At 34.8% G+C, this 14,404-nt stretch overlaps 4 protein-coding genes and 1 non-coding gene across 5 annotated transcripts; 3 read left to right on the top strand and 2 right to left on the bottom strand.

Moving 5' to 3' along the window:
* Nucleotides 1–1,079, top strand: LOC107178333 (tRNA ligase 1). The gene is made up of 2 exons (XM_025102391.2): nucleotides 1–18; nucleotides 603–1,079. The coding sequence occupies exons 1-2, from the start codon at nucleotides 1–3 to the stop codon at nucleotides 1,077–1,079; spliced, it is 495 nt and encodes a 164-aa protein (XP_024958159.2).
* A 1,271-nt stretch (nucleotides 1,080–2,350) lies between these two features.
* On the bottom strand, nucleotides 2,351–6,640 carry LOC102618279 (exonuclease V, chloroplastic). Its single transcript, XM_006488088.4, has 7 exons — nucleotides 6,058–6,640; nucleotides 5,178–5,282; nucleotides 4,571–4,692; nucleotides 3,969–4,118; nucleotides 3,647–3,800; nucleotides 3,265–3,341; nucleotides 2,351–2,874 (listed from the first exon to the last, which is right to left on the bottom strand). The coding sequence occupies exons 1-7, from the start codon at nucleotides 6,418–6,420 to the stop codon at nucleotides 2,628–2,630; spliced, it is 1,218 nt and encodes a 405-aa protein (XP_006488151.1). The 5' UTR covers nucleotides 6,421–6,640; the 3' UTR covers nucleotides 2,351–2,627.
* A 1,267-nt stretch (nucleotides 6,641–7,907) lies between these two features.
* LOC102608180 (vicilin-like seed storage protein At2g28490) lies at nucleotides 7,908–10,073 on the top strand. The gene is made up of 5 exons (XM_006488584.4): nucleotides 7,908–8,318; nucleotides 8,454–8,635; nucleotides 8,711–8,791; nucleotides 8,879–9,280; nucleotides 9,392–10,073. Exons 1-5 carry the CDS (start codon nucleotides 7,967–7,969, stop codon nucleotides 9,863–9,865), a joined length of 1,491 nt encoding a protein of 496 aa, XP_006488647.1. The 5' UTR covers nucleotides 7,908–7,966; the 3' UTR covers nucleotides 9,866–10,073.
* A 241-nt stretch (nucleotides 10,074–10,314) lies between these two features.
* Nucleotides 10,315–10,385, bottom strand: TRNAG-GCC (transfer RNA glycine (anticodon GCC)). The gene has a single exon. It is a non-coding gene; the product is annotated as a tRNA-Gly (tRNA).
* A 1,044-nt stretch (nucleotides 10,386–11,429) lies between these two features.
* LOC102618001 (protein disulfide-isomerase 5-1) lies at nucleotides 11,430–14,251 on the top strand. The gene is made up of 5 exons (XM_006488087.4): nucleotides 11,430–11,632; nucleotides 12,245–12,303; nucleotides 12,401–12,576; nucleotides 13,619–13,717; nucleotides 13,936–14,251. The coding sequence occupies exons 1-4, from the start codon at nucleotides 11,501–11,503 to the stop codon at nucleotides 13,711–13,713; spliced, it is 462 nt and encodes a 153-aa protein (XP_006488150.1). The 5' UTR covers nucleotides 11,430–11,500; the 3' UTR covers nucleotides 13,714–13,717; nucleotides 13,936–14,251.
* The last annotated feature ends 153 nt before the right edge of the window (nucleotides 14,252–14,404 follow it).

Here is a 14,404-nt window from a genome sequence, read left to right as displayed (position 1 = left end):
ATGCTACCTGAGCCTGAGGTAAGTTTCATTTTAATTTCATTTTCAGTGTAGTTACATATCAGTGTTACTATTTTACCAGGCTTTCGCCGAAGCCTTGTCGTTAACTCGGGCATTGTATTTTGTAGGCAAATGAGTACCTTGGGCACCTCTGCTGTCAACCACGACACAGTTCAGAAGGATGAGGGTTTGATAGTTTTCTTCTTAGGTACGGATACCAGCAAAATGCATTTTACTGTAATTTATTTATTTATTTTTTCTTACGAGTTCATTAGCTCTTTAATTTAAGGCCCATGATGATATTCAAGTCAGGCTCATTATTTTTTGTGGCAAATCCCACTTATGAACTTGCTAGAAAATCAATATCAATAATCAATCCAATTTTCAATTTGATTAGGCATCTAAAAGGATGGTATATTTCAGGATTTTGACGTTAAATGAACCTCTGGGAATTTTGGAAAAAAAGGAAATCTAAGTATGTGAATATCCAATTAATTATTTTGACGTTAAATGAACCTCAATGCACATGTTGGAAAACGATCCTGTCCTCCAGATGTTTACGGCTTCCCTTCTGATGTCTCTGATTGATTTTAATAATTGATCAGTTGGCTGCAAAGGATCCGAAAGCTGGTGCCTATCTAAAAGACAAAGAGATGCAAAGCCTGTCAATTGTTCTTGCTTTCAGGAGATTTCACGGTCTTGCAGCTGTAGCCAGATTTGGACTCTATCGCCGTGGAAGTGGTATAGATATAAAACTAACAGCACTGGTGTTCGATGAGAATATGGCTGCACTGGAGGTTCAACTTTCTGCTGATGGCGAGAATATTAAATCTGCATTCCCCTGGACTCACAGTATCGTGTGGAGTAAAGATAGAGCTTCGGAGAGGCAAACCAACACTGACACGTTGCCGGAGTTGCTTGCTATGGGAAAGGCCACCCGTATTGAAATCAACCCTCCGGCAACAGTTTCTGGAAAACTCGAATTCCGTGACTTTGATTTCCATTCTCACCTCCAATCCCAGTATGATACTTTCATCAAAGATCTCATCCTCAACGAAGAATCATCGAATAAAAATGATTAGGCAGAAGTGCAGATTGCCGTGTGATGAATAAGTTGTATAAACCCATTTGCTTTCAGTTTTTAACTCGATAGAAATGGATTCTCTGATAGAGACATCCTTCGGTTTACTTTTCTTCAACTTTATTTTCCAAAAGGATATAACAGGAAGAAAATTCTTTATCCTTTTTTTTTCCCCTGTTTGATATTTTATTCCCATCTTGTTAATTCAAGATGGGAATAAATATTTACTAAATACTTACTAAATAAGTATTAATTTATCAAATACTTACTAAATATTTCCTAGTATATTAATTCACCATTAAGATTTTCTGATAATATTATTTTACCATTAAAACCTAAATAGTATTAAAAAGTTACTTGAATTACAGGAGTATTTGAAAATTTTCAAGTTGAAGTTATTTTTCTAGTTATTGTTTTAGATATTTACATTTTTCCTCAGAAATTTGATTAACGAGCCATTTTTTTCTTTATGTTAGTTATTAGAATTTTACAATATTAAGATATCTCTAAATAGAATTCTAGGTTTTTTGATAGAGTGACACTAATTAAAAAAATTTTATGCATCCATAAACAAACTAATTCATGATATTATTTTTACTTGTAAAAGTAAATTTTACTATCATGATTATATGATAAAGCCTCCAAAATAATTCATATAATTTTGTACAAGCAAAAATAATTTCATGAATTAGTTTGCTTATAAATGCATAAAAAATTTTAAACTGGTGTCATTTTGTAAAAAAATTAGAATTCTATTTTGGGGATATTTTAAGATAATAAAATTCTAATAATTGAAAGAAAAAAAAGCTTGTAAATCAAATATCTAAAAAAAATTAGGAAATTGAAATTTCTCAAATACCTTATTAAAGTTTTGTAGTAAAATAATAACAGCCGAAATATTAAGTGGTAGAACGTAATTGTCAAAAAAATCTAAGTGATAAATTGATGTAGAGAAATTTCTTGTAGGAATTTAATAAAATCCCACAATTAAAATTAAAAGTGGGGACACCAATTTCATTTTCTTTTCATGTTAATCACGAAAGAATGGTAAGCTTCAAATATAACAGGGTCCCTTGCCGTCTTGTAGTCTTCCAAGTGATATTTGATTATAGGCACAGGCAAGTGCACCCCACTAAATGCGTTTGAATTCAAAATTAAAGTGCATTATTCAAATTAATCCACACAAATATTTTGGTAATCAACGTCAGATACGTCCAAGTAAAACTAAAAGCGAAACGAGAAATGGGAATGAATGTAGGAGAGAGAGGGAGCTGGTGAAAATGAATTATAGATGTAATAATCTAGTGTTTAAAGAATAATACAAATGACATCACAACAATGAATGACATAATCCTACAACAGATCCTAAAGTTACATGATGAACATACATCAAATGAGACCACACAACCGATCCGCAAATTTACAATAAAGAAGCTTTGTAGGAAAAAATATTTCTTCTTTGCAAGAAGCGAACATGGGACTAGTTCACCTTAATGAGGAAGCTATCTGAACTGTACGGAGAAATGAAGTCAGATTTTTTTTTTTTCCCCTAGCTCGGTGTATTATTACAGTCTGTCTGCGAGGGAATAGGCGTGATTTCAGGCTTTAAAACGGCAGGGCACACGGACTCAAATTGACAATAGCGGCATTTCCAACGATCTTCCAATGGAGTGAAGCTGGCCTCTCGCTCACCCTTCCAGAATTCAAGACAAACTTCAATTTGGCTATTGAACAAATCATAATCGTATGCAAATTTTTCTTCTCCGAGCAGTGACTGATCTTTTTGAAACTCATATCTGCTTCAAAGCAACCAAATAAATTATTGCAGCAAAAATGTTAAAAGCTTGAATACATGTTTATATAATGCAATAATCCCACTACTTCTGACCAAGAAAAAAAAGAACTATCATTTTTGTGGAGAAGCTGGCGTGTTGAGTCAGAAAGAAAAGTATTATTATCTACTTACATTTGATACAAAGTCTTGAAAAACTAATTCACATGCTTTAAACAAACTGCTCAATGACCGATGTGGCAGAAATTGACGGATAGGATGGTTTAAGTTATCAAACTTAGCTTTCTCAAGATTCCCACCAACACATTATAACATGCATTTCAATCCAAGTCACATGCAGTAAATGTCATTTCTCCCATGAACTATCCTTACAAGAGCAAATTATTTTGCTCACCTCAGTAACAGCTGGTTGTGAGAAGCAGGCAGCATGTTCCACATATTTCTGAAGTATTTTACTAAGTCACCAAGGGTCTGCAATGACAGAAATGAAGTAGAAAGCAACTCTGAGAGCAGGACAATAAATCATCTGCTATAAAATAAACCTTATCTTTAAGCCTACACACTGAGAAGGAATCATTTTCATAACTAAAAAAGAAGAATCCGTTTAATTTTTATCAGATTTCCAAAAATGAAAAATGAGTAGCACTATACAAGTTTAGCTCTTTTTACAAAAATCTATGTTTAAGCCATACTAGAACGAGGATGAAATCAGCACAAACTGTACCTTCAATTCACCTGATCAAAGGGACTACAATTCAAGAAGAAAAAAATTTTACCTTTGCTGGAAAACCTGCATTGGAAGTTTTCTCTATTATTTCTTCCGACAAGATGCAATCAGAATTCAGGGAGAAGAAATCATAAAACTGCATAGATGGAAAATTATCGGCCGCTAAATTGTCCCACATATACTTGTAGCACATTAGTTGAAGCCTGCAAAATAAATATGCAAGTAATTATTATTGATTCTTGTCCTAGCTTTTCGGAGCTAAGTACAGCAAAATAGATAAGAAAATTAGCAGCATAAACAAATTCTGATTCATTAGAAAACAAATCCTCAATCGTAATCACATTGAACAAAAACCATCAAAATAAACATACCTTCCATTTCTTTTTTGAGATTCAGCAGGAAGTGTGTATTGTGCTCGAGTCTTTGTATCCACTAATATTGGGTTTCTAGCAGTTTCCTTCACAGGCATCTGGATCTCATCAATCACTCCCACCATCCATACACCTTTTATAAAGCCTAATCTGATGTTATAAGCAACTATAGACCCATCAGCAAGAAAAGAATTATTAGAATCTGTGTTGCATTTTCAACCAGATTGTAAAGTGGTAAAAAGCAACCTCAAATTTAAACATTATATCTAGTCCAAATTTTTGAAAAAGAAACTAAACTGAAAAAACCACTTCTCTGAAGCTACTTTATGCCATGCAAATAGAATCAATCAATCAAGATAAATAATCTAAATTCCAGGGAATTCTAAGAACTATCCATTTCCAAGTCCAATTGTAAAATTGAGCTATCAAGGACAAATAACTGACCAATTGGACCATAAACCAATGTCCTTTGTAGCAAACAAAATTATGTAAGCATCAATTGAAATTAAAAAAACATCATTTCTTGGGGGAAGGTTGAGAAATACCAAAACTATGATAAGCGAAAGATAGAATTTGGAGATAACCCAAATGGTTGAACTTACATTGGCAGCTCACGTGTTAGTCCCTCGAACAATAATTGATTAACGCCAGTTATGGAATTAAAAAGTTTAACAGCCCATATATCTTCAGTTGACCGGACACGAACTTTGACTTTTTTAGTGACCTGCAGTCATTTCAGACACAATGAGAAGACCCTACACAGTTTGCATAGAAGGACATAGCAGATGAGAATAAAGTCTGACGAACATGTATGAAGAAAATATAATACGTTGGAAGATCTCCATTCTCCCAATAGAAGCTTCTGTCAAATTACCAAATACCAGAAAAGTGAAAAAAAAAAATTCTGGGACAGTTAGGTAGTTACATTGCGAATTGGAATCTAGATGCTGCATGCATATATTACACATTGCGAAAGTATTGAAAACAAAATTCTATTCATTTCAATATACATTAATTACCTTCATTGTAAATATGCTACAGATTAATTATATAATTCAGATTTATCCATAAGGTTTCAGAGAAAGGAAAGGCCTGCACTAATCTAAGATGACGACCAAGAGTGCATCAACATTAAGTAGTGACAAATTAATTGGCAACAGGAGAGAACCACAGTAAAAAGTTCAAGAAGTATTGAGCTTTAGCTTTTACCTCTTTTTCAAGTTCAGCATGACGCGCACGGCCTACTTTCATAACTTTATTAACCTTTTTACTGCCAAAGAGGAGATTAAATTCCATTTTCTTTTCGCACCATTCCTATTGTTAACACAAAATATGAACAAAGGTAAACCAAACTAGCAAATCAACCTTATAAAGCTTATTTTCCATACATTTGAAAGAATGTCCTCCCAGCCTCATAGCAACATGCCAACATATAATTATACGTTTATACAAATATACAAGACAAGACAAACTGCATCAGAAAGAATCATTTAACAACGTATTCTTGGTCTGATTCCTTTCAGTCGCATAAAGCAATTATGAGGAAGTTCAAACTTGGCTAAATCCATTAGGCAGGAAAAAGGCATAACATACCTATTCATGGCAAATTCAAACTTTTTCTGATATAACTTAATCGCAACCAAATTCCGTTCCCTCCCATCTGAGTGGGGTTAAAGCCCCAGACCTCTTGTTTCCACACAAGATATTTTACCAACAGAACTAGCTGGCTTCCACCACCAATGCCCTTTCCTAAATCAGACTTAAAGATTTTCTAATAAGTCGCATTGGCATTATCAGACCCAAAAATTATTTACAAGGTAGATATAAAGCATCAATGAAGACGCCAAATTCAATCAAGAAGCTGTGTCGAATTTTCACAATCTACAAAATCTCATCAAGCTATCACATTACCCCAAACAAAAAGAGAAAGAGAGAGAGAGAGAGAGACACACACACACACACAAACCAAATTCGACATAACAACTAATAAACTTCAAAATAATGCAATAAAGAAACCCAGCTCCCAAAATGCAAACAAAAATTGAAAAAAAAAAAAAAACCCACAAACACACACAGAAGGAATTGATACCGTGTCAGTCACATCAGTAACAGACAACGCTCTGTTCTTCCTAAACCGATCCAATAACGATTTAGCAATTATATTCCTCTTCTGGGTCATCCCCAAATGACCCAAATCCTCAATATCGGATTCAGTTCGACCCGAAAACGACCTCTTAGAAAGAAAACTAATAAAGTGAATGAACCTCGCGTTTCGTTGTAATTGCGAAGCAAATGATAATGATGATGATGGGGAACAGCAGCGAGGTGCTGCTAAGGCTGCATCAATGAGAGCCATCTCTTCTTCGCTCACGATCTCAATTGGGATATCGGGTGTCACATTCGCACTATTAACGTCCTGAGACTGGGTTGAGTCGGCGTGTGACCCGGACATTTCTTTTTAAAGCGATCTTCTTGCGTGGTAGTTACTTGACCGTTGTGTTCGCCGGGCATATGGGCGAATCGTGACTCGTGAGTTCGCGATGTTAAAAGTTGCAAGTCGTTTTGGATATTGAAAATTTGACACCTGAGACCCGTTGAGCGTAAAAGAGAGTTTCAGTTTATTTTGAGAATTTAATAATCCTGTTATGCAAAGCTTGGACACTTGATGTGGGATTTTATTCCTGACTTCGATCTGTTATATAGGTTATAAATTAACATTTTTCTCATAAATTTTTTACTCGAATGTAAATCTAATTTTTAGGGGGAAAAAAATGTTGCGTGTAAGCAAAGATGAATATATTCATTGTATAGTTGACCTGAGATTTTGTCACATTTTTATATCGATTCTATTTGAAAAAATAATTTTTGCAATTTCTAAGTTTTTGTCTAATTAATTACATACATGTTCAATAGAAAGTTTTATTTACTATTTCTAATTTGATTTAGTTTCAAATAAATTTGTATCTAATATATAAAGAGATGATGAATTTATAGTAAAAGAGTTTTTTTTTTTTTTTTTTGCGTATCTAATATATTTGTAATAAAAATTTGTATCTAATATATAAAAAGATGATGAATTTATAATAATTTTTTTTGATACGTATGCAAGCTCTAGTATTAAAATATAAAATATTTTATGTTGTATCTTTAGTTTATTGTATTTTTCCCCATAATCTCCATTGTAAGAAATATAATGATTTAACTATTTTTATTACAATAATAAATCTTATGTCAATCGATTTTGATATTCGTCCAAATCTATTATTGTATTGCTGTCTTGTTACATTCAAAATAAAATATGATCTACGTTATGTTGAATATAATTATAGTTTTATTTTTAAAGGGGAAAAAAATCCTAATATTGATAAGAAATCTTCACCGGCCCATCTAATTTGCTTGAATCAAGCACTGGGTTATATTGAGCTGGACTCTTGGCCATCGAAAACTTGGCCGGGGCCTGCCACCCAATACAAGCGACTCAAGGCCCAATATATTGATAATCAGTCGTCCACCCTACTAACGCCCAGCACAGAAGTTGCAAAAATTCAATCAAATTTGATCTCACTGTTTCCACATCTTGGCTTCAGTTACTTCTGTTTGCATGTGATGCACGTGTTCGTCTAGACTCTAGATTGCTTCCCTTCTCATATATGCAATATTTTAGAAACAATACTTACCCTGACCAAAATTGTGAATTAATGAGATGTAATAATCTAATGCATTTTAGATCAAACTGAGAGAGAGAGAGAGAATTCCAAATAACGAGAAAACAGAAGCAAAAAAAGACTTTGTCACAAAGAGTAATAATCGGATATTTCTCACCAGAAACTCGACTGTGTCTATACCAAAACCTGCCAGCAAATCCGTAAACTCTGCGTGAAAGCCACGTATCTCTCTGCATGATCGCCCCCTATGCCCTTTATAATAAACCCCACCACCTCTGCTGTACAAACCAAATAGTACAATATCGAGCTCTGAGTCTCAGGGAAATTAGTACAATGAGGAATCTTGTTACCTTTTTGCTGCTGGGGTTGGCTTTATGCCATGCCCTGACCATGGTGATGGGTTATAGAGGAGATGAAGAGGAGGATTGGTTGAGAGAAAGAGAACGAGAAGAGGAGGAGCAAGAACGAGAAGGCAGAGGAAGATATCCACAAGGAGAGGACTGGTTCGTGTTGCAGGACTCGAGGCGTGTTGTGCAGACTGAAGCTGGAGAAATGAGAGTTGTGAGGAGTCCTGGAGGGAGAATTTTGGACAGGCAATTGCACATGGGCTTCATTACTATGGAGCCTAAATCCCTCTTTGTTCCTCAGTACATTGACTCCAGTTTGATCATCTTTATTCGCAGAGGTCCGTGTACATCAATTTGACATTTTCTTCATTACATACCACAAACGATAAAAAAATAAAAATAAAAATTGTATGTGTATATATATATATATAATTATGTTCTAATTAATTTAAAATTTTGGTTGTTGCATGCAGGGGAGGCTAAAGTTGGCAACATTTACAAAGATGATCTGGCAGAAAGGACTTTGAAGACTGGAGATATTTATCGGATTTCGGCAGGTTCAGCATTCTATATCGTGAACACGGGGGAGGGGCAGAGGCTTCATATAATTTGCAGCATCGATCCTGCTGAGAGCTTGGGATTGAGAGAATTCCAGGTGTGTGTGTGTGTTTCATATTTAATTAGATAACTCAAAAAGCTCTAACATGTCTCATTTTGTGACTTCTTGTAGTCATTCTTCATTGCCGGAGGAACAGATCCCACATCAATTCTTTCTGGATTCGGTCTTGAGACTCTCTCAAATGCTTTCAATGTAAGCTGAAATGTATTTTTTTTTCCACTTTTTTTTTCTCGAAAATTACTATTTTAGCTTTTAACATATTGAATGTTTGTCACACAGGTCAGTAGTGAAGAAGTTGAGGAGATCTTGAGCAGTCAAAATCAGGGTCCAATCGTGCACCTGTCCGATTCTCATGAGCCAAGAAGCATGTGGTCAAAATTCTTGCAGTTGAAAGAACAAGAAAGATTACGACACATGAAGAGAATGGTGGAGCCCCACCCTCGAGAACAAGATGAAGACGGAGAAGAAATAAAATGGTCATGGAGGAAACTCTTGACGTCAGTATTCGGGACCGAAAACAAGAAAGAACGAGGAACCCGAAAAGCACCAGATTCATACAACCTCTACAACCGAAACCCTGACTTTAAGAACAACTATGGATGGAGCATTGCCGTCGATGACTCCGATTATTCCCCTCTCAGACACTCTGGCATCGGTGTTTATCTTGTCAATCTCACCGCGGTAAGCAAAAGAAGAAGCGAGATTCGAATCCCAGACCTCTGCAAACAAACAATTAGCAAACATGAATTGTAATTCACGAGTTCTTTTTTTCCTTCCCTTTTCTTCATGCAGGGGTCGATGATGGCGCCACATGTGAATCCGACAGCAACGGAATACGGCATTGTACTGAGGGGAAGTGGAAGAATTCAGATTGTTTATCCAAACGGAACGGCAGCGATGAGCAGAAAAGTGAGTGAAGGGGACGTGTTTGTGGTACCGAGGTACTTTGCTTTCTGCCAGATTTCATCAAGAACAGGGCCGTTTGAGTTCTTTGGATTCACCACATCAGCGCGCAAGAACAGGCCGCAGTTCCTTGTGGGTGCAAGCTCACTTCTCCGAACTCTGCCTAATCCTGAGCTTGCAGTTGCTTTCGGAGTGAGTGAGTATAGGCTTAGAAACTTTACTGATGCTCAGCGTGAAGCTGTTATCTTGCCAACAGCGGGCGTGGCGCAGCCGGATAAGAAAGAGAAGATGAGGACTGAATTTGATAAGGTGCCGAGGGTGATTAAGAACTTTGGTAATGATATGATTATGGGGTTTGATTGATTTAGCTGCTCAATAAGACGATCAGATGTGAGTTTGCTTGGAAATTAAGCTGGTTGCGGAAGCTGTGCTTTGTGTTCGGTTTTTGTTTATTGTTTTGTTTTATTTAGTGCCTTTTTTTTTTCCCTGCATTTTAGCTCTTTCATGGAGGGGTTTCTTGCCCATGAATTTTGATTTTGTGAATAAAACGGAACTACTGTTTTAATGTTTTTATTTAATTGCTAACAATTCTCTCTCATGTTTGCGGTTTTTATTTAATTACATGTTCATATTAATAGAAAAAGGGAAAAAAAAAGTTATAATCTTGAATCTTGATGAATAAAATGCTTATTTAAACAAAATAAAAAAAAAGGGACGAAGAGAGCTCAGACGGTGCTACGTGTCACCACTAGGTCAGACAACTTCGATGGACCCAACCATCGAGTGCTATGTCATCACGGCTCTCAAAGAGGTGCACCAGCCGGGAATCGAACCCGGGTCTGTACCGTGGCAGGGTACTATTCTACCACTAGACCACTGGTGCTTGTGTGGTAATTTGACAAGATTAGTTATAGAAGTTCTTTTCATTTGGTCAGGAACCCTTATAACACTTGCGCATGATGCTTTTCTTTTGGGTTCGTTTCAATTTTTCGTCTCTCTTTATTTTTTTTTTATTGTAACCAATTTCTTCATTTAACTTAGCAACACCCTTTTATAACGTAAGATTCTCTATTAATCTATTTCTTAACGATATTATTAATATGATAAATCATATAAGTGGAGAATGGATTCCATCACTTGACATTTATTTAATTTTTTATTTATTTTAACGATTTTTTATCGGACAATAATTCTTTTTTAATATTTCTTTTTTTTTTCTCCTAATGAAGAAGATGATTAAGATTGAATTTTAAATTTTAATGTTCAAAATCAGACTAAATTTTTTTCAATTTATTTATAATTAAACTAATCTTTTCATAATATTTGAAAAACTTATAAGAGTCAAAGAGAAAAAAAAACTAAAAAAGATTGTAATACTATTACTTATTCTCTAACTAAAATAGTTTCAAATTATGTAAATTATGTTATGTGACTAGGAACATATCCAGTTCAAATGTCAATGTTATTTTATAAGTTTATATAATAAAATAAGTCTAATGCTTGACAGTTGACACACTTGAAAATAAGAGAAAAATAAAAATAAGAGAATGAGTTTGTACAGTTTAAACTCTAAATCCTTGTATTAATAGATTTTACCAAAGGCGAGTTTTCAATTTTTAATTAATAATTCGTCTTCTACAGTAATCTTAACATGAAACTGAGAAAATTTATGATAAATTGTTTGGATTAATTTTCATTTTTTAAAATAGTGATATTTAGGAAAAATACCATGTAACCAATCGAGAGTTGAGAGATCGTTTATCAAAACTTAAAAAGTGAATTAGAAAGATCATTAAAAAATAACAAATTCGGAAGAAAAAGGAAAATGAAAAAAATAAAATAAATAAATAATAAATAATAAAAAGTTTACTACTGATCACGTGATAAACACGTGCCATTAGGTTCATACTATTCTTTTCAGAAACAAGAAGAGAGAGCACAATAGAACTCAAAATCAAAGTCGGTCAAGCTCGAGAAGTCTCAGAGCCATCATCAACTATGAGAAACCACAGCAACTCGTCCTTTGCTCTCAATCTGACATCACTTGTTCTTCTTCTTTCGCTTAGCCTGGCAATGATTCATTCAAAGTCCGAAGTCATAACGTTAACTCCCGACACATTCACTGACAAGGTAATTATAATTTACAATCTTACCCTGTTTTGTATTTGTTTTGTTTTTCATTCAGATATCAAGATATTACGGATCCATGGTAGCATCATGAATGCGATTCTGGATTATGGGTTTTTCTTTATTTCTGTTGTTTCCCTTCTTTGCATCGACAAATCTTATGTTGCCGACTGTATCTGATGCATCTTCATTTATTTGAATACTCAAGAGTTGAAAATTTTGTTATTTTTGGATTCCTATGCTGTAGGAGTTCTGTTTCATTAGATTCAAATGACTAGAGTGGAGTTGTGACATTTTCTTTAAATCCTGATTGCTAAATGCAATATTACTTAGAATCTTTAGCTTGTGATTGGGCAATTGGTCATGCTTGAATGTCAATAATCTATTCGCTGAGGGTTGTTAGCCAGGGGTGCCAAATTGAACTTTTTATTTATGTTATGTGCTTTTTCTATTGTCATTCTATTTTGTTTTTATGATGTCCCCCCCCCCCCCCTCCCTTCTTCTGGGGAAGTGATTTTGTTTGCTTCATTCTGTTAATCTAAGTACTGACACAGAAATGAGTTCTTGGCTTCGGATATGACTTTTTAAGTAATTATGTTTGCTCATTATGTCCAGGTGAAGGAAAAAGACACCGCATGGTTTGTGAAATTTTGTGTGCCTTGGTGTAAGCATTGGTAATTAGTCTCTTCTGCTAAAGATAAGCCAAAAATCAATTGTAGGTGTATGCTTTCATGTTATTTGTCTACTAATAATTATACCAATGGATTTCAGTAAGAACTTGGGGTCGTTATGGGAGGATCTGGGAAAGGCAATGGAAGGGGATGATGAAATAGAGGTCGGAGAAGTTGACTGCGGTGCAAGCAAGACTTTATGCTCTAAAGTTGATATCCATTCCTATCCTACATTTAAGGTCTTTTACGATGGAAAAGAAGTTGCAAAATATCAAGGTAAAGTTCAAATTCATTTATTTATAAGAGAGTTTGCTTAGTTGCCTTTTTAATTATGATCCCTGTTTTATATTTCCTATTTAATTTGATTCAGCTTAGGAAACTCATACCTTAGTTTTGATTGATCTTAGTACTCTTCACTCTCAAGGTTATGTGGTTATGCAATTTTTAGTATCTGAGGGTCTTTTTCAAGTGAGTATAATGACATTCCTGCTCATTGAGCCAAATTGAGGTAGATTAAACGGGATTGACCTGAACCAATGGGACTCCAAAACCTTGCACAGCTCATAGCTCAATACCGTGAGAACAGTTTAGTTGATTAGTGAAAGTTTGACTGAATGAGGTTACGAAGATTGAAAAGCAAAATTGTTTTTAAAGGAATTTTTTTATAGGATGGTGGCTGTGCTAGACAGGAAGATTTGAAGCACATACTTGGTAAAAATATCAAGAGAGAGTGAGAGAAGTTTGAACCAAAGCTGATACCTTTGTGAGAAAATGTTGAACTAGAAATGTTTGAAATTTGTACTTCATGAGTCACCACATTTTGTCACAAAGGTATCAGCTTTTTAGTTGATAAAAAATTTATTGACGATCTTCAGTGGCGACTCATAAGCTTGTGATCCTGGTAATCTATTGATAGCATTGTATCTGCCTGAAAGGACTTGTTACCCTATATCTTATCTGCTTACAGCATCAACATTTATGTAACTACTATGCTTAAGTGATGAAGATACACCAGTTTATTATCTTTGACACTATTTCTGATATTTATGTAAATATTAGGCTGTGTAGAACATAACAACAGAATGCAGAAACCCTTTTTAATTATGGAAATGTACATTTCCTTTCCGCTATTTAAAATAAGGAACCACACTGCACTTGTCGTATGTTTTGGATTACTGCCACAGTAGTTTTATATTAAATTTATGGGATATCTTTGGCTGAATCATTTTTTTTCCCCACAGTAGTTTTATATTAAATTTATGGGATATCTTTGGCTGAATCATTTTTTTTCCCCTTCATATACTCCGCAAACAATCAGGGCCAAGGGATGTTGAATCGCTTAAAACATTTGTTTTGGAAGAGGCAGAAAAAGCAGCAACAAAAGCACAGCTTGGTGGTGACAAGGAATTGTGACAAGGTATGCAGCAACATTATTCTTTGAAATTAGAATCATAATGGAAGCTTGTGAAATCTGTTTTATGGTTTAAATATGAAAGCCATATGGAGGAAATCAAAACTGAATCCTTCTCTTCGTTTATTCTTTTCAGTTTTTATGAAAATATTGGATAATTTCCACAATATCATTAATATCTATTATATGCTGTTAGGCAATTAAATATCATTTTTATGGTGCAGTTGTGGTACTTGCCAGCAAAACCAGGATGGCCAATTCCCATCAGAATGCAAATGGTTCTATTCTCACACTTTCAGCTGCATCCTGATCTCAAGGGGGCCATAGGAGGGTTCATCAATCATGTTTTTGTTTATTAATCTCGTCTTGTGCAGAGTTTGTTTTAATTTAGCAGATGTTTCAAGCCATTCTGTACTTATATATCCTTAATAGGAATTTTGTAGTTGAATATCTCCAAATTTCATAATCACTTGAGGTGAATATGTTACCCATTTAAAGAGGGCGTCGTTGGTTAATGATATTAAACTGAGGATTCCTATTTCCTACGTTTCCACAATTGAATGCCAACCAAGATCTGTGTATTCTTTAGTATTTCATATCTGACGTACAAAGATGCAAGGGTGATCAGAGACCGCAGCTGCGGAGCCGCAAATGCAAAGATAAATGGAACTTATCCTAATTCTGGGATTTGAA

Source organism: Citrus sinensis, chromosome 8 (genome assembly GCF_022201045.2).
Source record: "Citrus sinensis cultivar Valencia sweet orange chromosome 8, DVS_A1.0, whole genome shotgun sequence".
Taxonomy (NCBI): Eukaryota; Viridiplantae; Streptophyta; class Magnoliopsida; order Sapindales; family Rutaceae; genus Citrus; species Citrus sinensis.
This window is presented reverse-complemented; position numbering and strand designations above follow the sequence as displayed.